This window comes from Notechis scutatus, chromosome 1 (genome assembly GCF_049901735.1).
Source record: "Notechis scutatus isolate UNSWTSFEM ecotype Mainland chromosome 1, rNotScu1.2, whole genome shotgun sequence".
Lineage (NCBI taxonomy): Eukaryota > Metazoa > Chordata > Lepidosauria > Squamata > Elapidae > Notechis > Notechis scutatus.
The window spans coordinates 211,445,341-211,469,819 of record NC_142009.1 but is presented as its reverse complement, the minus strand read 5'-3'; the positions used below and the strand labels follow the sequence as shown (position 1 = coordinate 211,469,819).

General features: G+C 36.9%; 1 protein-coding gene across 4 annotated transcripts in view; it reads right to left on the bottom strand.

Annotated features, from left to right (window-relative positions):
- The window catches only part of NCKAP5 (NCK associated protein 5), a 711,275-nt gene that overhangs the window by 104,626 nt on the left and 582,170 nt on the right, over positions 1-24,479 (bottom strand). For all 4 annotated transcript variants that reach the window (XM_087950139.1, XM_087950137.1, XM_087950138.1 and 1 more), the window contains 2 exons: positions 4,764-4,949; positions 496-4,139 (listed from right to left, as the gene is read on the bottom strand). In XM_087950139.1, coding sequence (XP_087806265.1) covers positions 496-4,139; positions 4,764-4,949 — 3,830 coding nt within the window. The remainder of the gene's footprint in view (positions 1-495; positions 4,140-4,763; positions 4,950-24,479) is intronic.

Sequence of the window (24,479 nt, the reverse complement as noted above, 5' to 3'; positions counted from 1 at the left end):
GTTTAGTTATGTTTGAATTTCCAATAGATCCAATGCATTAAAATTAGAATTATTTTTAGAATTACTAATAGAACTTGAAAAGTTACCTTATCAAGCTGCTGTAAACCTGGCATCTCTTTATCCTGCCTCTTCTCTGCCCCCTTTTGTGCTTTCTTTTTTGGCCAACAGATCTTTGGAGTTGGTTATTGAGAGAAGTTTCTTTTGCCTATTTCTCTCACTCCACTCCAGCTAGCCCATAAATCTTTGGGCTTCTCTCTTTCTGAAGCTATTTAGATGATTGCAAAGTTCTTTTTCCCACTTTTAACTCCACTACTCTGCCTTGTTAAGTAAGTGTCGTGTAGTTTCTAAAGAAGCTTGCAGTGATTCACGATTAAAATGGGAAGACAAAATGCTGCTGAGAAAGGGAGAGGACAAAATGTAAAAAAAACCCCAAAAGATGGTCACGCTGTTCTAAAAGGGAAGATTCCAAATCTATACATATGCTAAAATTCTTACCTGTGTAAAAGCTCTTTCATGAAGTTGTCTTTTCCTGAGTAGGTGGCAGTAGGGCTGCTTTTCTGTTCGGATCTTGCTTGGCTTGGGTTACCATGTACAGCTTTTGCCAATTTTTTTCCTTTGGGAGCACCATCTAAAAGGACAGAAGTTTTCCTGTTCAGCTCGTTTTCAGCTTCACAGGGTTGCTCGCTTTTCTTTTTGTCTTTCCTTTTTTCGGATTTTGCTTGCTTACTTCCAAAAGCGGAATTTTTCGCCTCTTTCTTTTCCATTTTGACTTTTGAGGTATCCGTTTTTCGGCTGTTCAGGGCTGGGAGTTTACTTTTGCGGAAACCAAACCAGCTGGCAAGAGAAGGGCCCCCATTTTTTGGTTTCATCTCAGGGCCAGATGGGTTTTGCCCTTGTCCTTTCTGCATGTTCTCTTGGATGCACAACATCACTTTTTCTTCTATTGTAGGATGTGAGATGATTGAAAGCGAAGCCTTTCCAGAGGTTTCGGGACCACTTAAACAGGTTTCTGGCAATGCTGCCTTGCTTCCTTCGGTTTTATGATGACGCTCAATCCTGTCCATGTTTTTCTGAAATGGGAAAATTTGGCCTGGGGAAACAGTGGTTTGGTTGATTTCTGTTTGGGTAACACTTTTTTCCATTGCTGACTGACTCTTGGAAATGTCACTGCTTTCTTCATCTTGGCCAGGTGTATCTGGAACTTCACTCTGGGATGCTGATTTGTGGATCCCCCTTTTCAAAACACTGGTGCACAGATCTCCTTTCGGAGACGTTCGAAAGGGCAGCTTGCTTGGGTTGCTCGTCTGACTACTGGAACCACTCACTTTTGCACAAGCGCCTGGCCGAGTGCAAGAAACCGCAGGAGCCGCCTCTGCTGTCCCAGCCGATTCGGAAACAAACTTCATTTGTAATCCCTCCCCTGTCGAGTTTTGCCGGGTTAAAGAATTCCCTCGTTCTGATGTATTTGTTATAATCTGTGTTCTCACTTTTCCCAACCGTTCTGGGGAAGGTGCATGCAATAGTTCTTCAGTATAAATACTGAAACTCTGACTACGGGCCTTGGCTCCAGTCATACCAAGAGCTGGCTTCAGGTATGCTTTATTACTAGAAGAAATGGATCTTTTAACAGATTTGTTTTCAAATCTGTCCGGCTCTATCAAATTGCAAGTTTCAGGGGAAATAGGGAAAGCTGGGTCCATTTTGGTTTTCTTTGAGAAACTTTCCTTTATTTGGGGCTCTGGGCTCCATTCGTCAGGGTCCATTAGGTCTATAGTGGTTTGAGGTGAAGATTCACCTTGCCTCTGTTTATCTGAATTCACGCTGCATTTAGAGGCTGCATTCATACAGTCTTTTTCCTGCTTTCCTGGCACAGTGGAACTCTTTCTGACAAAGCGGGGAGATGTTATGAATAATTTCAGTCCCACAGACAGATGGGGTTTCAGGACCTTGCCAGACAAGTTTCCATCATCCCTGACCTGAGATAACAATGGAACTGGAGAAGGGTTAATTTGAGGCAGAACACTCTGTTCCCCAACCGTACTTATGTGATGCTCCAGTGAAGTGGAGAAACTCTCAGGAAACTTTGGTTTCTGAGGTACAGCAGTCTCCTGAGACAGGGAGCTGGTATCTTGTGTTGTGAAAGTTGTAGGGACAGCTTTGGAATTATACAGTTCTTGGTTGCTGTAAAACATGGGCAAGTTCAAATTTGGTGGACAAATTTTCTTGGTGAAAATCTTGGAAGACACTTGGCTTGTGACAGGGGATTTTTCTGACATGCATTTGCCGTCTCCCTTGTCCTGAAAGTGGTTGAATTCAACTTGAGGTGTGGCAGGCAGTTTATCAGTTTTTGTTGCATGAAGAGCGACATTGTGACAAACAGACAGTGAATTTCCTTTCTGTGGCGACAACTGAACATCTTTTCTTGTATCGCTAAGAAAACCTGCTCCTGGTTGGTCAAGAGCAGGGGGTGAATGTTCATAATGTGGTCTAATTAAGACTGAAGCTGATCTGCCAGGAGGAAGGGGAGGGGGAGGAGATCTGGCCTCCACTGGTGGCCTCTCACAATGGACATCTCTGGTTGGTTTCTCTTCACTATGGACAGGCTCCAGAAGATGCTGAGGGAGGGCAGTTGATTCCGAGAGCAAATTCTTAGTTTCTGGATAGGCTAACATCTTGCAGTTATTCAAGCCTACTTTTGAATTCTGATTTGGATTCGGCATCTTTTTGTTTCTTGACCATTTTGCAGGGGAGAGTGGACCTTTATCCAAGGTCTTAAAGCAAGGGGAAGAGACTAAAGGACAGTTTTCAGGCATGGCCGCTTTTGCTGTCTGTGGTAAAAACTTGTCTCTGCTGGATACTCTTGTTAACCTGTGTTTTTGATTATTACCTCCCTGGATACAAGACGGGGAGCTCAAATTAGAAGAAATACTGCATGCGGGCTTGGTTAATTTTTGTTGAGAGATATTTTGACACAGTGGTTTTCCAAAATGTATGGGACAATCTCTGACATGGGGAGTAGGGACATTTGCACAGTCGTCCTTGAAATCATTTGGGGCAGTTTTTCTCTCTGCTTTATTAATGGGTATTTGCATAACATGGCAGCTTTTAGCATCTATTGCTTTCTGCAAATTAGATACTCCCTGAGATAAACACGTAGTATTTTCTGCATCGCAAGGCTGGTGAATGGAAATTTCATTTCTAGTTACAGTAACAATTCCAGCCTGATGTGAATTAAATTCAATAGGTTTGCCATCTTCAGCATCGAATATTACAGTAATACATTCTTCTGAAGAAGTCTTCTTTATAATTTTTTGCTGCTTGATAAAATTACATGCTTTTGTCCTGATGTCTGAGGGAGGGGCTTGTTTTTCAGAAGATGCCAGCTGAATGTTTTCTTTCTCCCCAAGCACACCACAGCTCTCGGCGTTCTTTTCTGCAAAGGGTGCTAATGACAAATACGGCGACGGGTTTTTCTCGTCGCTGCTCTCTACATGTAATTCATCAAGGATTTCATTGTCATCAGTATCTGAAAGGTGTAAATTAAGGTCTCTCCAGCTTACGCTGGAAAGGCTTTTATCTATCTGCAGCACAGGCAGCTTCATATCCCTGCATGATTTTGCACCCAACTGAAATCCATTGACAAAACTAGTCAGTTTTTCGGGTTTTTCCTTTGAATTAAAGTAAGACCTTATTTCTGATAAATGCTTTCTATCGGGTTCCCAGCCAAATAAGCTGTCAGAAACACTGTGAGTTAACTTATTACAGTAGTGCCAACAGTTTTTCCTTGGTACTTCATGCAGTAGTGCTAAAGATGAAGAATCATCATCCACATCCTCGTGGGAATCAGAATCATACACAAAGGTTTTTGGGTGATCTAGGCAAGCTGCCTCCATCTCAGGCCTGCTACTGGCCTGTTCTTTATGAGCGCCATACTTAATTCCAGGAGAATAGATTCCTTCGTTAGAATCCATGCAATCTTTATAGCCCCATTTGGATATAACCGAAGGAGGTTCTAATGGTTTTTTTTGCTTTTGCAGCTTCTTCAGCCCGTCCAAAATGTGGTTTTCCTTGATACGAGTTGGAGGTACGTCATCGGCAGGGCTGGAGCCTATACTTATCCTTTTATCCCAGCTTACTGACTAATTTGAAATGGGGAAAAAAGAAAATATATTAAGTTTAGTTGTTACTGCAGAATTAGCAGACAGGAATAAAAATGCAGGTTTTGAACTTCATGCCTAGATGAAAGTAGGAGGAATTTCCACCCCATAAATAATAATAATAATAATAATAATAATAATAATAATAATAATAATAATAATAATAATAATAATAACCATTATCATCATCTGCCAAAGTAGCAAAGCATGGAAGCAAGGCCCAGACCAAACTAGGAGTGTTCATTACACTCAGCTAGTGATGAGACAAATCTGACTTTGAATAAAAGTAAATGAATTGGAATGGGTGAAGAAGGGAAGGGGAAGGGAGGGAAAGGAAGGGAAGGGGAAAGTAGGGGAGAGGTGGGAAGAGAAAGGGATACTTCAGATTCGATGTCCCACTTCTGCTGGAAGCCACAATACTTCTAGATTTATATTTAGGACTCTGATCTCAATGCTCCCCATTTCTTTCTCCTTCCCATCATGCCCTCATTGTTTCAACTTCTAAACTAAGCTTATGAAGCATCCCTTGCCAATAATAATAATAATAATAATAAAAATTGTAGCCACTTTAAATTTTATCCTAATCAAAGGTGACCAATAGCTTACCTTTTTCTTGCATGCTTTCCCATCGTTCCAGGAGGAACTGCTGGAATATTCACTGCAGGCACTAGACAAGGAGAGTTCACTGCTGCTGCAACTGCTTCGAGGATAAACTTGGTGAGGTCCAATCCCATTTAACTGATTCTGGCATTTCAAGGCAGGAATTCCAGATTTCATATTCTGCTGGCATTCCTAAAGCAACAAAGCAGATGACATTATTTGGTGGGATGAAAAAAGAGACAGAGAGAGAGTGACAGCGTCTTTCTGAATAAGATGACAAATCAACAGCCTATTTGTATTCATACCAGTACAGATACAGTCTAACTATTGAAGGAATATTAAAGCCACCAGGCTCATATTTCATCCTTATTACAAGATTAACATTTCTCAATATTTGATTGTTTTAAAAATTTATTTCTTTAAATTATGCACGCCCTATCCAAGGTAGTTTTTCAGTGACAGTCTGCTTGAAATATGCAATGTTTATTAGCAATGTGCTCTAGAAAGATACTGGAGCTTAAGTTAAAGCAGTACAAGAACATCTTGACAACTGCATTATAGCCCCACAATGTAACAGATGAGGCCCTAGAAAACTGGGCAAGGTAAATTAATTTAGTGCCCCAACTAGAATGTCCACGGAGAATGGGATCTCTCCATTATAGTCTAATTTTGATTTCCTATCTAGTTTAAAGCTTTGTCTAAGAAAGTTTCCAGCGTAGGACAATCCATCTTTGTGTCACTGTCCGACAGCTAAAACCTCCAGCTTATGCTATTTATTGACACTTTATGGCTTCCTTTACTACTTGTGTAGTTATCAGCCTTTTCCAAATGCAATCTCAGCTTCTGTGACTAAACACCAGTTTCAAGGAACAGAATAATAAAGAAAGAAGCAGCGCTGAAGTTGGTAGATATGTTTTAATTTTGTTTCAGATGAACCTTTTATTTCCTACAAAGATCAGAGTGTCCTGCATGCTCAGAAATCTTGCACATAACCTGTTATAAAGCCTCTTTATGAAATGAATCACAGACAGTTGTGTAGCTTGTTTATTTACAATGTTTGTAAACTACCCCAACAGAAATGATAATGAATACAAAATGAATAACATATTTGTATATCCTTGGCATTTTGCACCAAGTCTCAGAAATCTCAAAAACATTTTTCTCACATTCATGAGCATTGCAAGGATATGTGCCTACATTGCTTTACATCACTTGGAATAGATAAAAATAATCTACTTTGATATCCATGCAAAATGTATGTGCAAACAGGATTTCCAAGTTCATTATACAAGATAAAATGTCTCCTAACATGGGTTTCAATCTAATAATTATTGATCAAGTACTGTAGCTGCTTGCCCTTCTGCCAGAGGTCCCTCTGGTTCTAAGCCTCAAGAGCACTGCATCCTGCTCATTATAGTCCACATTCTTAAAAGTACAGAAGAAAATATCCCAGTGTAAATTTGGATTTACTCATCCTACAGATAACAATCAATCTTATACTCGTTTGCCCTCCAAGATCACAGAAGTTGTTTTTGAGACATTATAGGATGCTTATGTCCAACTATGGCCTGCAGTATTTATTATAGACAAAAATGATATATTTCAGAATATTATTGTCTCTGGTGATCATAACTGGACTATTTTGCTGTGATGTGCAAAATGGGTCAGGAAAAAAAAAAAGAAATAAACACAACAAATGTCTCTCAGTCAAAAAAGGATTTGTTAATACTGTTCCGACATAATCTGGGTGGCCAAATCTTGGGAAGGCCACCGAATATTAGTGAACTCATGAAATGTGAATCTAATTTTCATTGAAACATTTAACTTCTTTCTGAGCTGTAGCACTTCTAGAGGAATGAAATCATTACAAGACTGAATTTGCTTTATAAAAAAACTGGGATTTCTATTTTTTTTAACATGGGTGAATTTACTCCTGTCTTTGAAAGAGCTTCTGATTTTCTTCCATCTAAGCTGTATCAACAAAGTGATGTCAGGGCACCCTTACTCTACAGTGACAAATTGTCATGAATTGTGACTGTGATACATCAGAACATCCATCCATCCATTCTAAATAATAACAGGTGAGATCTAAAATGAATGTTTTCTGTAACAATCTTTTTCAATATAGCAATAGGAATAGCACTTAGACTTATATACTGCCACACAATGCTTTACAGCGTTCTCTGGGTGGTTGAAAATGTTAGCATTTTGCCCCCAACAATCTGGGTTCTCGTTTTACTGATCTTGGAGGGATGGAAGGTTGAGTCAACCTTGAGATGGTCAGGATTGAACTCCTGGCAGTGGGAATGCAGAGTTAAGTCTGTAATACTGCATTCTAACCACTACAGCATCTCAGCTCTAATGTATTATTACATAATGTGTACTAATTGTCCTTGAGGCTTCATCTGGGCTTACTACTGTGATGAGAATGGGCAAACATATGAAGGAATATTTTTTTTACTTGCTTTGTTGCAGAACAGTTTCCCCTGTTATGAATATTCTATTTTTAATATAGTTTTATTTTAATGATTTTTAAAAAGAACGATAAAAAACTAATACAGATTAATAGTAAAAGAAAAAGTTAAAAGCATGGAAGGAGAAAAAGGTAAAAGAAAAATAGAAGAGAAAATCAAACATAGAAATAAGTACCTTCTGATATTCTTTACAGCAGTTATAAGTACAATTATAAATGTACTGTACTTCTCAATCTGTGATTACAATATAACTCTCTTCTTTCTATAACCTAAACTGTCCAATCATCAAAACCATCAGGCATAAGTAATGCTTGACAGTTTTGATGATTTTATGCAAAAAGTCCACAAAGGACTTCCAGTCAGAAATAAACATATTGTCAAAAAAGTCATTTTAGCAAATTCTATTAACTCCATCCTTCTATTAATTAATTCTATTAATTCCATCATCTTCATCAACCATTCCCCCACTGTGGGTAGTGCTAAAACATGTCATCTTGGTGTGTACAATAATCTATTGCAATTATCATATACAAAACATGATTTTTTCCCCAACTGTTTGTCTATCAATCCAAAAAGAAAAATGTCTGGTCTGAATTGTATATTGAACTTTAAAATTTTCTGAATTAGTGTATTTGAATGCAAAATTTTCTACTTTTCTCTTAGGTGGCCAGACATAATTATATGTCCATTTTTGTTCACATTTCCAATTCGAAATGCCTTTATACATTCTAGACCAGCGGCCCTCAACCTTTTGGGCACCATGAACTGGTTCCATGGAGATAAGTTTTTCCGTGGACCAAAGGGGGCATGGTTTCCTGTGCTGCCTATAGATGGGGCTTTGTTGCGCAGCCCCATTTCTGGCATGCCATGGCCTGCTGCTGGTCCATGGCCCAGGGGTTGGGGACCCCTGTTCTAGACAATTTCACTGCTGATATACCAGCAATGTATATTTTTTTAAAAAAATCTTTTTAAAAGTACAAATTTCACTTCTTTCAACCTCATCTTCTCTCATTATTCCATCTGTATATTATAACTAATGTTTTTAGCCAGCATTATCATACATTCTTCCACTTGTTTCTCTTCTGTTTAAAATTTCAGTAAAAGTTTATACATTTTAGCTGTTCTTCATTTGTACACAATTGGAATTTCTTTAACAACAATGACATCCATATTATCAATCTTCAGTCTTATCTAAAAATGCTACTGCAAACCTGCCTTCTTCCCGACAGTGTGCCAAATCATCCCTTGAAACATTTCCTATTTGTGCAAATATTGTATTTATTCTACATGCTTTATCAGTATCTGCCTTTTTAACTACTAATCCCAACCCCCCAAAATTGATAATTTAATAACCTTTTCTCTAATATTTTCACTGGAATCTGAGATTGCTCTAAATCTTAAACAAAATTCCTTCTCTCTCAATTCTAATACAGCCAGAAAGTTCTCTTTCAAAATTTCTGTCTATAACTTTTGTTTTATTCTCCAAAATTTCCACATTGTCATTATTTGTTTTACATCTCCAGACACTTATTTTACACTTATTTTCCATCTTCTTAACTTCTTTCATCTCCTTTTGTATCTTTCAAGTCTTTTATCTATTCTTTTTTCAAAAGATATAAATTTAGTATTAACTGATTCAGCTAACTTACTGCTCAATTGTTCAAATATTTTCTTAAGCAAATCTGATGTAATTCCTCTCCATTGTAATTGCTCTAGTGATCCTCTTGCCCACTCTACTTTTTTTTTTCTGTTTTCTGGTTGTTGTCATTACGATATTGTAATCCAAAAATGAAAGTGTCTCATATAAGAAAAAAAAACATCCCTTCTTTCTTCCACCTATTTTGTCTTCTTGTGCCCTTTATGACTCAAATGGCACTCTGTGGTTATAGTCACAATCACAGTTGGCCTCTCTGTAGTTACAGTTAGTATCACAGTCTATGTGATACTAACTGTTTTATGTTTTATTTTGTAAAATCCACCCATTGTCTATACTCTTCAATAATAAAAAAAAAACATTTCCACAAAGATCTGGTTAATTTAAACACACTTGCACAAAGATCTGGTTAACTTAAACACATTTCCACAAAGATCTGGTTCATTTGTCTATTTTAATTCCAATTTTTTCAAAAACACTGAATAGTAGTCTTTCAAAATAAGTATCCCTTTTACTAGTTGTGTACTTATATCTTTCTTATAGCTACTTCCTATTAAGATTTTGCCAAAAGTTATTAAATGTTTAAAAGCTTTTTTCCTTTTGTAATCCAGAAAAAATGTTGACTCACCAGGTTGAATTTTCTTATTTTCTCTTTACCTATACATTAATTACATTCTGAAAGTGTTTAAAGAAAAGACGCTCACATGAACCATGTGTTCATATAGTCCAGTGGTAGCTAATCTTTTTGGGGTCGTGCCAAAAAATTGCGTGAACATTAGCATGCACACACTTGTGTGCCAGCACCCAGAATGCAATGCGCACCCTCCCACACCTCCTGCACATGCATGCAATCCCCACCACTACTCCCTTACCTGCACTGCATTTCACAGCTGGTTTGAGGCATTTTTCGGCCTCCCAAAGGCTTGGAAAAAGCCTGCAAGGCTTTTCAGGCCGAATAATATGCCCATTTCATCACTTCCGATATTACAGGAAGTGACGAAATGGGCGTATTCACCCTGAAAAGCCTTGCAGAGGCTTTTTCCAAGCCTCTGGGAGGCTGAAAAAGGCCTCGAACCAGCCAAAAAATAAGCTGTGACTCGCGCACATATGCAGTGAGGTAAGTTTGCCTGTGACTCGTGTGCCGGCACAAATGGCTCTGCGTGCCACTTGTGGCACGCGTGCCATAGGTTCACCATCATGGATATAGGCTGCATTACAACCGTGAGCTTGGTTGAAATCTGCCAACTTTCAGTTGTTTAATTTACAAATTGACTGCAACAACCTCAGTTCCTGCACTCTGTGTTCATAAGAAATAGCTGCCCAGTGTGCAAGTAGGGGGACTCAAAATCTCTTCCTTTTCAATTCACTGCCTGGCCATCAAAATCCATCACAATGCCATCTCCGTTCCTTCAGGGACTTCTAGTTCATCATGAATCTTCACCAGAACATCCCTTTCATGAATATTCTGAGGGTGTAAACTAGGCATCTGAGTTTACTCAAATTCATACAAAAAATATGGACCTATAAATAGGTTTGCAAGGCATTTAGCCAATTTATATATCCCAAACTTGTCTTTTGATTTAGCATGTGTGCAAAATTATAATTCGGAAAAGTGTATATTTCCCAGACTTGTGAATCTTGGTGGGGGATGGGTTCTAAATGGTTAGTGCTAGAAGACAATAGAATCCAGTACCTGGCTTGCTTTGTGATACCCGCTGCTTACTACGTGCTAACACTATTGCCTGTCAGAGAGATGGGAAAATATCCAAGCACTTTCTGAAAATCATCTGAATCTGTTAGATGCCTCTCGTGGACTATCCAAATCAGTTCCATCAACCTACAGAGTCTCTTAATCACAATGGAATCAGAGTATGGCCTGATTCTACCAATATGATGGTAGAAATTCTATTCATCTCCAGATGCTCCAACAACTGCTCGGAGATAAAAATAAGATTCAATGTACGACCATTCCCTGAATTAGAACCAGGATATCTTCTAACAAGCCCATGATCACTGTGGAGAAAATCAATTCTCAAGCTTTGTTTAGTCCTGAAAACTAACAGGCTAGGATCAAAAAGCATTAGTGGTCTGTTGCCAACCCCAAGATGTAATCGAGCAGCTCTAGGAAGGAACCAACTTGTAGCAGGACAGTCTGTACATAAGAAAAGCCTGAAAATTTCTTTCTATGACCATGTGTCACATATAGGCATTTACATCCTTTATGTCCACAGCACTGTCCTTGGCCATGGCCAAGGTCTATCACATGATTAGAGCTACCTCCCCTTTCCAGTCATGATATCAAGGTTATTGAATGCCAGATAACTGTCTGGGCAAATTTCCAATATGATACCATCATCATTATTACCCAGCCAGAGTCTGCTTATCCAATACTAAATGATGGCTGAGGATGGACTTCAAGACAAATAAAGGCCATTGGAGTGATATTCAGGCATCCATGGATGTCTTTAATTATATCTTACTTTTTAAACAGAAGATAATTTTTGTCCTGCAGAGATTGAATCATTTCTTTAGATATCCTCTCAAAAGTCTCAAAAATGATTCCTGGGGTACACTAATTACATGTATTTAACTTGTCCATTGGTTTATTAATTTGCATTTCATGACAAGCATTTTTAACCATAGGGTTTAAGCCATCAGCACATTCAGAGTACAAAACCCTGCTTAAGATTATAATTTAAATACATAATTGTTAAGTAGCAAAGGAATGGTAATTGTTTGAATGAAGCTATTGTCAACTTAAAACTAGAAAAATCTATCATGAAAGCTAAATTACAGATAGTATGAGCGGTCATTATTCTTGTTCGGAACCTTTGAAACAATATTTTATCATATCAAATTGGACTCTGTCGAATGTTTATACTTATACATGGAAAAGATACATTTTCAGGTCTTGTGTGCTGTAATCTATTTTTTTTTTAGGATTTATTTATTTATGTAAGTTATGTTTTGCTTTCCTCAATGAAACATGAAAGTCATTTCCCTTAAAGTTTTGCCAAATAAGCACAAAGGGAAGCACATTCAAAAAGGAGAAAGTGTGGGGAGGGGGGAGAGGCAAAGCCCATGAATTTTTAAAAGTTCATACATAATATATCATAAAACCAGGATGAATAATATGGTGCCCCAGCTTTAATAAAAAGCTCCTTGACCATTTCTCACAAACTTTGAGATGTAATCAATACTCAAAAAGGTATCTTGGGGACATTGCCAAGATTTATGCCTTTCTGCAAAGAATGGCACTTTTTAACTTCAGCCAGCGAAATGGTAGTGGACTTCAGAAAAAGAAGAAAAGATGGTTATTTCTCCTTCTATAGCACTCTAATTCTATGATGAGTTTTATTGTCCTCACCACACCCACTTCTTTGAGAGGTAAGAATGCACTAAAGGAAGAAAGCAAATGCCAGAAAACTCATGGGAACCTGAACAAGCTGCAATTATGAGTTCTTTTCTACAGTATCTCTGAAAAGACATTCCCAAGTCAAGGATTGCACGAATGAAGATGGGTGATCAAAGATGCAGGAATGAAATTCATTCCTGTCAGGAAATAATGGAATGACCATAGAATAATTTGCCAAGTATGCAGAAGTGGAAATCCCAAGTGCAGAAGATAAATTTCAAGGGAAGAATAAAGGATTTTAAGGCAAAAGAGCTTCATTGAAATGTCTCCATTTATTGAGTCCAAGACATAGTACAAAGAGAAACTAAGTATTTATGAAAAAAGGAGCAACCCTTTTTTAGTGTATGATACCTCATCATTTATGAAAGCATTTTTCTAGATTGATAATTTCAAGTTCCTAGTGCTGTAGGAAGTATTATATAATCACTTATTGAGTAATCAACAGGTGAACTTTATTTTATTTAGCAGTTTCTGTAAATGATTGTAAAATAATGATGCATGATTATAAAAATGACTCTACTCTTGAACAGCATTGATCTTGCAAAGCACTCCCTTGAACAAATTTTAACTCAAACTCATTAATGTCATCTGTTAGGAGCAATTAATGTGAATAGAAAATAATTGTATCAGGGAGGTGGAGACTCAAGAGGATTTTGTGCATTAATATTCCATATGCAATTCGATTACATACTCAATTCTTTCTATGTTTCTTGGAAGGATTACTAATCTAATGCTATTTCCCCCATATTAATTTGTGTACTAATTACCAAAGTTTTATATGAATGTTAATCCTGGACTGTTTTAATTGCAAAAACAATACATTTTGCGATTTATGTAAATATGACCTTTTGATGAATAACTTCAAAAGAATTTTAAGCCTGACAAATATGTACAATACCTTGTCAATAACATCATTAGAGCTGCTTGTTTTTTAATTAATAAAGCAAGCAAATAGACAATTTTTCATGACATTGCAAAACAAGCCTATTTGTATATTTTCTTCCTCCTCTTCCTCCTCCACCACCACCACCATCATAATAGAACAAAAAAGCTTCCGTTTTTGTTACTCAGATAGTCTAAGATTTCATTTTTGACTGGTATCTCTATAGATTCACATAATGAATATAATGCAACTGTTGTATATTTATTTCATTTATTTATTAAACTTAATTATGCTGCTAATAGCTCATTCTGGTTCTAAAATGATAAGTAATCAAAATGTATGAGAAAAGACTATTTCCTTCCAAAGTAATAAGCTATTAACAGGGACAACTGTTGCCATATTAGGAAAACATTTTCTCTACTCCAAATCCAAGCTGACAGGACTCTTAAAATAAAGACTAGCAAGTTGCATTCACTGTTACCACAGCAGTAGAATATAAGGTCTACAAATAAGTTGCTATTCAAATTTAAGTTGGATATGAAGTACAAACAGTAGTAATAATTTGAGAATGCTGCAAGTAGATAACATTAAATAATTTTTAATTCCTAGCAATCCCTATAATAATTTATAATAAGGGGGAGGGGCTGTGCCAGCTGGCCTCTCCAACTCTGCTGCTTCTTACATGTTCAGGGAAAGTTCTAGACCTTTAAAACATGGACCCCACGATGAAATAGAGAATTGTGCCCGGAAAAATAATAATAACATGAACATTAGTGTTGTTGCTGTCCAACTATCCCATTGCTCGTATCTAAACATAAAATCCTCCTCCTACTCATCCTGCTCCTCCTTACATTGTAAAATAATGTCAGATATAGGTGATACCAATAAAAATAAAATACGAATAGTGAAACATGGACATACAACAAATCTGAAATATCAGACAACTATATATTCTAATATATCATTAAAAGCCAATCACACTATTAGACATCTCAATCATTTCCTAATGAAACCATACCCCTATAAAACTTTAAGCTAGATGAATTTGGGTAACACACTTCAGATTATAAAGAACAGACTTTAGATGGTGAACAATATGTTAAATTATGCATCAAATTAAAATACAAATTTTAGGTATGACACAAATATGCATATTTTGGCCATCTAAGAATGATTTTGGATTACAATTACATCTAAGAATGATTTCTAATTACAATCACTTTTAAAATACTAAGACAAAGAGGCATATTCCCACAATCAAAGATCTTTTCCAATAAAAGGCATATAGAATCCTTACAACCAGGGGTGGGATTCTACCAGTTCGCATCTATTCGCTAGAACCGGTTGTTAACATTCTAAGCAGTTCAGGAACCGGTTGTTAGAAGAAATTACTGGCCTAATCCTGTAAGGAAGGCAGGAAGGAAACATTCTGGTGTTGCTTACAGAAACTGCCTCTCCGTTAATCGTTATTACATTCTTGGCAGGACTTGACTTCCTGTCTCAGGAACTTCTCTGGAGTTTTTTTTTCCTTCCTTTGCTGGTACTTTGCTTGTGTGGAGTGACCATTCAAAGTTACAATGGCACTGAAAAAAGTGACTTATGACCATTTTTCGGACTTACGATTGTTGCAGCATCCCCACAGTCATGAGAGGCCAGGCGAGGAGATGCGTGCCTCGATGTGAGTGATATTGAGTTGGCCAAGCCCAGCCAATAACATGAGCACCAAGCCATGTCCATCCAGTCACATGACCCAAACAATGTCCACCACCTAAGCCACGCCCACAGAACCGGTTGTTAAAAAATTTGAATCCCACCCCTGCTTATGACTATTTATATATACAATGCTATTTCAGAGTACTTTGAAATAGCATATTAGTGAAACACAGATTATGAAATGAAATAACTTTCAGGATGTGTTTCACTTTATAGTGACATATCAATGGTAAAACATCCAGTTCTAAGAATAATATTTGATATTCCATTGAAATTTCCACTGTTTCATCTTTATGAATGTGTTCAGTTTCAGCATTTATTTGATCATATGGTTTTTGATTTCTTTGGGTTCTGAGCTTAACTTACTTTCTTTTTTTTTCAAATTAAAAGAAAGTTTATTTAAGAATCATACATTTAAAACATTAAAAAAACGAGCATATAAACAGATATATATATATATACATATATACATTTTGCAGCAAAAGTTGAGCAATGGTTACACATTTTTAAAGATTTTTTAACATTTTTTACCAATGACGTGATCTGCCTTGTTACAATACCTTCTTCGTTCTTTCAATGTTTCAGTTTCACAAAATATTTTATGATTAAACGCACGTCTTTAATAACTTTATAACTTATCCAGTTGTTTTTTCCATTTTTGAATCTATCATACCCAGCAAGAAAGTTTCGGGTTCAAGTTTTACTTCTTGCTTAGTTATATTTAAAATCCAATTTTTGATATTTTTCCAGAACTTTTGCGCAAATGGACATGTCCATCAAATATGGAAATATGTTCTCTGGATGCAGTTACATTTCCAGCAGTTTGGGGGGAGGTTTGGGAACATCTTAGCCAGTCTCGCGGGTGGCAAGTGCCAACGATACACCATTTTATAGAGGTTCTCTTTATACGAGGCTGACATAGTTAATTTGTAGTTTGTTTTCCAAATATGTTCCCACTTATCTAATTCAATACTGTGGCCCACATTTTTTGCCCAAATTATCATACACTCCTTGACTGTTTCTTCTTTTAGTTTATAATCCAATAGATATTTATATATTTTACTAATCATCTTCCTTTCCTCTCCTTACCAAATTTTATCTAATTCTTGATAGGTCATGTTAAAACCGAATTGTTCTTTATCTTTTTATCTTTTTATGTGATTGTATCTGCGCATAGGGCCACCATGATTTCTCTTTTCCTAAAATTTGTATTTGATTCCTAGCCTTTAGCTCTCCATTTTGATGTAATAAATCTTTATATCTTACAATATCAAAATCTAAAAGATTTGGATGTGTAACTGCCTCCATTGTAGATAACCACAGTGGGACCTTGCAGTAATGTACTTTTTTAATCTTTTCCCAAATATTTAGTAGCACATTCCTTATATAATGCCTTTGAAAATGGTGTTTACTCTTTCCATCCCACATAAATGTGTGCCATCCGAGTTGGAGATCAAAGCCTTCTAGTGTTAAAATCCTTTTGTTTATCAGATTGACCCAATCTTTAAGCCAAGTTGCTATCGCAGCCTGGTAATATATTTCAAAGTCTGGAAGACCGAAGCCTCCTTTCTTTCTATCATCTTGTAGTAATTTATATTTATTCTGGTTTTTTAACCTTGCCATATAAATTTGGATATATGTTTATTTAGTTCTTCAAAAAAGGTTTTCTCCAACTTGATTGGCACCGTCTGAAATAGGAAGAACAATTTTGGCAGAATGTTCATTTTTACTATTGCAATATGGCCTAATAGAGATATTTGTAGTTTAGCCCAATTATCTAAATCTTTAAATATTTGGATTGTTAATTTATCATAATTATCTTTTTTAATTGGTGAGCAACTAGCTGTCAGCCATATCCCCAAATATTTTCCTTTATTTACCACCTGTATCCCTAATTTTTTTTGTTAATTCTTCCTTTTGTTCATTTGTACAGTTTTTTGTTATCATTTTTGTTTTTTCTTTATTAATTTTTAACCCTGCCACCTTTCCATATTGTTCTATTTCTTTCATCAGAATAGGTGTCATTTCCAGGGGATCTTCCACTATAAAGGCTATATCATCAGAGAATGCTTGAAATTTGTACTCTTCTTTTTTAACTTTTAATTACCTGATCTCTTGGTTTTGTGGGATTTGTACCAATAGTGTCTCTTCTGCTAGTATATCAAGTAGGGGAGCCAAGGGGCATCCTTGTCTTACACCTTTGTTTATCCTTATATTATCTGTATTTTCCCCATTTATTAATATTTTTGCGATTTGGGTATTATATATTGTTTTAATGAATCCTAAAAAAATTTCACCAAATTTCATTCCTGTCAATTGTTTAATTAGAAAATTCCAATTTAAATTGTCAAATGCCTTCTGAGCATCTAAAAACATCAGCGCCATTGTTTTAGTTGTGTGTACTTCATAGAATTCTAAAACATCCATAATTATTCTTGTATTTGTCTTCATTTGTCTATATGGCAGAAACCCATTCTGGTCAGTATGGATAATCCTACTTAATATTTTCTTTAATCTTTCCACCAATATTGTGGCCAAAATCTTATAATCTACGTTTAAAAGTGGCCTATAATTTTGGATTTTTTGTGGATCTGACTGCTCTTTGTGAATAAGGGTTATATATGCTTCGGTCCATGATTTTGGTATATTAGCATTATCCAAGGCTTCATTATATAGATCTATCATTAAGTCCTCCAATGACTCTTGGAACTCCTTATAGAATTCAGACGGAATTCCATCAGGGCCCGGGGGTTCTTCTTCCAGTCTCCGGGATCGTGGCACTTCCCCAAGACCTCCGTATCTTCCCCTTTCTTTTGCCTACCCCTCCGGGGTCCAGCATGCTCCAAAAAGCCACCAATTAGCGAAAATCTGAATCTTTCGGAGCGGCAATCCACTCCTCAGCTCTGCACTGACACAGCGCCCAACCAGAAGTTGGGTTCTGAGCTTTACTTTCATAGTAAATCACAAATTGCACCTAAAATAGTTCAGGATTATGATTTATAAGATTTTCAAATTCAGTCAAACTTCACAATGTTTACTATATTCCCCTTCATTTCTGTAATTCTTGTGGTGGAATGTGGTCTGCATTCCCAGGAGGCAGGGGATGCATTCCAGAGGAGTAGCAGCAATTCAGTTCAGATAGTGTGTGTGAGAGAAAGAGGGTGAAGACAGCCCCTTCCTAATAGTTTTTAGAGTATATGGTAGATGCAGAGGGTAGAGAGTGCTTAGTCTGGCAAGATTCTTTCTATAGGTATGGAACAATAAAGAAACCTGCTTGGAAGAATCACTAAGTAATTTCACCAATAATAGTGCATTTTCCATAATCTGACTTGCTTCACCATAGTTTCATTTTACAGAATTTAACAACCATGTTCTCATCGTCAATTTTATAACCTATTCTATTATCAAAAATAGCCAGTGAGAGAAAATGTCATTTTTTTCTATATCCACTATTAATTATCCTAAAATTAATGAATAAACATTTTTGAAATCAACTGGGAACAGGTGTCCTCTAACTACAGAGTTTGTATTTCACATGGCGTTGATTAATGAAATATTCCTTTTGTGAAAATAGATTACCTATAAACCTCACGCCTGCTCCATTGCTACTATTAGGCTATGTGGAGTCCACAGAAACAACATAGATAAGGTAGGTGGGGGGAGTGAGCTATCAGAAGATAAGCTGTTTTGTTTTGGGATTTTTTTTTTGAAAAAAAAAATAGCGTTTACTTGTTAGATAAAGAGAAAGGTTTCTTTAGGGTCAACTTGCCAGAAAGCCTAAACTTACCGATATTTCAAAATAATTTGGAAGATAAAGTTTGGAGACAAGATAATTTCATAGTGCAATATAAATTTGGTATGGGCTATTTGATTTTTATATCTTCTTTTGTAAGCAATAAATGCTACTTTCTATTATTACAGCATGATAACCATTCAGAAGGGGGGGGAGACATTTAACAGCAGGCAAAATTGATGTATTTATTTCTACTAATAAATCTCTGAAATTTGGCAATACGGCTATCAGAGTTGAGCTGCAAAACTCCAGATAACCACTACAGGTAGTCCTTGACTTACAACCACAACTGATTTCCATTGCTAAGCAAGACAGTTGGCCAATCAGTTTTGATGCGTTTTACGACCTGTCTTGACGCCATTGTTAAGTGAATCACTGCCGTTAAATTAATAACATGATTGTTAAGTGAATCTGTCTTCCCCATTGATTTTGCCAGTCACGAAAGGTGACCCTGGGACACTGCAACTATCATAAACACATGCCAGTTGCCAAACTACTGAATTCTGATCATGTGACCATGGGGTTGCTGCAAAAAATGTGTGAAAAATGGCCATAAACCACTTTTTTTAAAGTGCTGTTTTAACTTTTGTCACTAAATGAATGGTTTTAAGTCAAGCACTTATCTGTAAATGGCAATGAAGAGATACAAAAAATGTTTAAGGTTGTGGTACTTGCTAGTGTGTAGTGAAAGATCTGCAGCTCAGAGCAGGTATCTCTGTTAAGGAGTTAATTTTATGAACTTATCTTCTGAGTGCAAAAATATAGAAAGTAATTCTAGAATTAGTTATTATATCCAGATAACATTTGCAAACATCAATGCAGACACAGGAGATGATCAACAGTTTCATCCAGGGAGTCATTTCCAAGGCCAATCTACCAATGATATTTCAACACAAGCCCTTAAAGATCTGAAAATGAAGCAATATACTGGTTTAATGTAAGATTCAGCTGAAATTATGTTTTATTTTATCTTTGTTTACATTCCTCTTATATATAAATGTTACTTGTCTTGAAATGGACTTTGAGAAATAAAGTGTCACTTGGGATAGCTCCTCTGAAATATAACGCAGGAGGAAAGGAAGCTCATTTCCTGGAGCAAATAGAAGCATTCTAATTTGTTTCAGACGGATCTGTGTTTGTGCATACATGGGAGAACTATAGTCCTGTTTTTTTGTTTTTATTATTAAGGATTAAATCTTCAGGGCTTTCAGAATGAACGGATAAATTCTTCCCTCTTGACTGCTATCCCTCCTGTTGATCATATATATATTTATACATATCTACTACGCTATTCCCTTCCAGGGACAAAAAAAAATAATAATACTATGCAAAGCCTCTAAGAGGAGTAAGAAACATCAAAGAGTAAGACATTTATTTCAAGAGAAAAGGAAAGAAAATATAGCTATAATTAAGTTACATCAACATTGCTCATTGCTGAGCTAGAGAGGAATCAAACAACGATCTGGCCATGACAAAGGATTGACGGCAAGATTGTCTGGTCTCAGATAACACTGCAATTGTTCTAACACAAAAACAAATGTATTATCACTGAACCCTCAATAGTTCAATTCAGGTGCATGGAGACCATGATCCATTGAACCATTCCAGGCTTCATTCCATCTAGAATCACATTGAGGTTGCCAAGAACCAGGGTGGGCGTGGCCTAGTCAGCCTCCTGCACCATGGGGAGGCATTTTTACCCTCCCCAGGCTCTGGAGGCTTTCTTTGAGCCTCTGGGACGGCGAAAGTGGCCTCCCCAAGTTCCGGAGGCTCTCTGGAAGCCGGAAACAGGCCCCTTTCCGGCCTTCCCGAACTTCTGGGAGGCCCATTTTTCACCCCCCCCCAAGCCTCATGGGCCGCATGGGGACTCCTGGGAGGGGTGGGCGGAGCCAGCCAGGAGTAGGATTTGGGAGTTCTCCAAACTGCACAGAATCTTAGCTAGGGGCTCTCCCGAACCCTTGTGAACCCCCAGCAGCCCAGCCCTGCCAAGAACTATAAGCTTTAGCATTTCCACTGCTAACTCAATGACGGAATCTAGAACTCCTATCAGCTCTAGGCAGGAATGTGCAGCAGGCAAACACACTTAGTCTTTATAGCCCTAATAACCCTATGTGAAACGTGTCGCATACAATCAAGACCAAACCAAAACACCTCACCCCAGCTTAGACCACTGTTGAGTAAATCATGGGATTCAGAATGACATATGAGAGGATAACCAAAGCAAGAGAACTGAAATGGAGAAAAAAAAATATGACCTATAGGAAAACTAGAGTTTAGCAAAATGCACAATTTTTACTTATTGAATTGTGTGAAACCTCCAAAAACTACCAAGTGTTGGATATACAATAAATTTTCCAGTCCATCTAGAAGTATAGAGAAAGGCCCCTAAGAGAAAGTCTAGGTATAGAAAAAGACCAACCAGCATAGAATCCTTTTTCTTTTATCAAGAATCACATTAAGGTTACGTTTTGCAAATACGTGCCTTCTAAAATATGATGATGATTGGATCTGTGGAAAGGCTTTAGTGCACACTGGTGTACAGTATTTGAAATGAATTGAAATTCCAGCAACAGTAATCTGAACAGAATAAACACTGGATTTAGAAATAAAATAAAGAGCTGCACAGAGCATATGAAACCCCAGAGAAACACAATCAAATTTAGCAAATAGTTTTGAACTTACTGAAAAACAAGCCTAACTTTGAGGATTTTCCCCCTATATAACTTTCTCTTTTTCAAACTTTCTTTTAATTCTTTTGTATCTCCTTTTCTGTCTTCCTGAATTGCAAGCATTAAGACTCCAGAAAACATACTAATATATTACTTTAAAATTTACTTTGTCTGATTGCTTATTTTAAAACCCAACAGAAAATAGGCAGGATTTTCTGATTGTTGTGTACTACTGAAACAAGTTAATGTTGCAACACAATTATTGGTAAAACAACAACAAAAATAATAGCAAAACGGAGTTCTACAAAGCATATATTTGGCACAATTATTATATGACAGAAGTGAATTGATAAATGCAATTCGCCATGGGAATCTTCCAGACATACAAACTCTTACTTCTAGGCTGATAACCCGAGGCTACAAAAGGCTGGGTCAAACTGATTGCATTATTGTTATTTTTATTGGTGTTTTCACACAGAATTTCTCACACGGGGGACAAGAAGTTAAAATGGTCTATGAGTTGGCAAGAAAGGAGATGAGCCGGGACATGGAGCTGGAGATATGGAAGAGAAGATGGCCTGGAATTTAAAACTGGCTTAAGGTAATTTTAGCTTCTGAAGAAACATCACCTCAAGCAAGATTAAATAGAAGATCATTAAAGAAGGTTCTCATAAAACAACAAGAACCCTTATTTTTGTATGATGCATAAGCAATAATTCTATCTTGAACATGTTTTATATGCTTTCCATTCAAAAATGCAGACACTTGATATTTCTCAATTTAAATTAAAATATTGTGAAGTCCCTACCCAAATTTGTTGTACAAATTCTTTATTATTCAGTAGGGAAATACCAATTTCTTGATACCTTAATCAGTTTCTGAAGCAAGCATTTCGAAGTAATTGTTCTATGATCAGATATATAACAAACATTAACATTACAGTCTTAAATTTGGTGATATTCAAGTTGATGGTTCTCAGGAAAATAACGAATGGCAAAAGTGCAGAAGGTCTAGGCATTTGGAAGTCAATTTACACTGTGCAGAATTCCATGAAACAAGAGAACCTGAAGCAGTGGTGGGATTCATTTTTTTTAAACTAACGGTTCTGTGGGTGTGGCTTGGTGGGCGTGGCAGGGGAAGGATACTGTAAAATCTCCAGTCAGAGGTGGTATTTGCTGGTTCTCCAAACTACTCAAAATTTCCTCGACCGGTTCTCCAGAACTGGTCAGAACCTGCTGAATACCACCTCTGACCTGAGGAACAAACTAGCTATGAGAGATGCCTAGCTAAGTTTATTCGAAACCCTTGATTAACTGTAAGTTGAATTTAGCATACATGAACACAAAAAACAATCTTAGTTGCACTGAATTCAGATGAAGCATTAATTTGCAGGCCAGGCAATAATTAATTGCTGAATGGTGGAGCAACTGGAAGCATAAAGTGATTTATTGCTTTTATTGCATGCCAACTTTTTAATGGCAGTTATGCCAGGAGACAAGAAAGGGGGATCTGAAGATCTGTTTATTTGCTTTAGCTGAATGCTGCTTGGCCAAGCTTAGAAAAACTAATACTTTTGGGACTTCTGGTTTGAGCTTCTTCGGCGATGGACCAAAATCCGTGATCATGCACGGTTTCGATCTGTGCTTGCCGCTGGAGCGCCCCGAGCCGGCTGGTTTCAGGGCTATGCCACTCCGTAGAAGTGGTGAAGAGGGGGGAGACTGCCAGCAGGGTCGAGAAGAGTCGCATCTCTCCTCCCCAGCTGGCCATTACTCACTTTCCCGAAGGTGGTTGCAGCAGTGGTCAGAAATGGCCACCTCAAAGAAGAACTCGACTGGAAAAGAATGTGCAGGAGGAATATAAGAGAAAGTTTTGGATGACCAGGTAGAACTGAAAAAGCAACAACATAAGGTACCCTGGTATTTGAACTATAAAGAGTAACATTGCTCCCAAAGAAAATTTTGAAGCAGCAAATGAGAGAGGGAAGGGAAAGGATTTGGGTTTTTTTCTTTCCTTCCCCATATTGACAACTAAGAGATTTAAGTAAGAAACTGACAAAAATCCACTTTGACATTAACAGGCGCTTAAGCTGAAAATAAATTGTCAAAGGGATAATAAAGACTTCTGGATTTTCAAAAACTTTTAAAAGAAGGAAAGGAGAGAAAAGGAAAAAAACAAAAGGGTAGGATCTGGAAAAATGGAGGAGACCACCTGGAAGTAAAAGGAATTCACAGCGAAACTTTAACAAGATTCCTAAAAGATACATTCTAACTGAAACTTTGTAACAAGATAATAGAACCCCAGGAAGAAAAAGTAGAAAAAAGAAGCAAGAAGAAACAGCTTTGGATTATTTGGATTACTTGGTGATTTTTGGATTTTTGGTTATCAGTTCTAAAGAACTAAAATCAATCAGGTGTTTGTTTAAAAGTTTTTTAAATGGTATCACTCTTGGAAGAACTGAAAATGGAACTTAAAAAACAGAAAAAAGATGCACAAAAAGGAAGAGGTGTTTTTGGCTTCATATTTCAATTTTTAGAAATGGAGATCCTGAACTATGAGAAACAACAAAAAATGCCTATAGAACAAGAAGGGCGGGACAAAGAAGAAGTCATTTTCAATAACCAAGCAATTCTATGTGGGGAAAAAAAAGGAAAGGGGGGGGGGGAGAGAGTGAAAAATTTAAGATCTGAAAAAACAACCCCCCCCAAAAAAGAATAGTTTGAAAAGTAATTACAATATTAGGAAGAAACAGAAGAGAGGATTACAGAAGAGAGAATTAGAATTAGAGAGACAAGGGGTCAAAAAGGGGAGGGAGAAGAAGAGGGAGAAGAGGGAAAGGAAAAGAAGTTATAAAGGACAGAAACAGGATATAGAGAAACAGGGGAAACATACAAGAATTAAAGGTATAAGCCTATTTAGAAGACCTAGAGATAATGGGTGAAAATTTAATTGAAAGAGGGATTCTGCAAGGGTACATAAGGTAGTATTGTTATATTAGAAATAGAAATGAACTTAGAAAATATGGAACAAGTGTAATTAAAATGATAGATAAAATACTCATTGTAATGTAATGGAATGTTAGTTAATAAATAAATGAAACAAAGAGAATGAGAGAATGAAATTA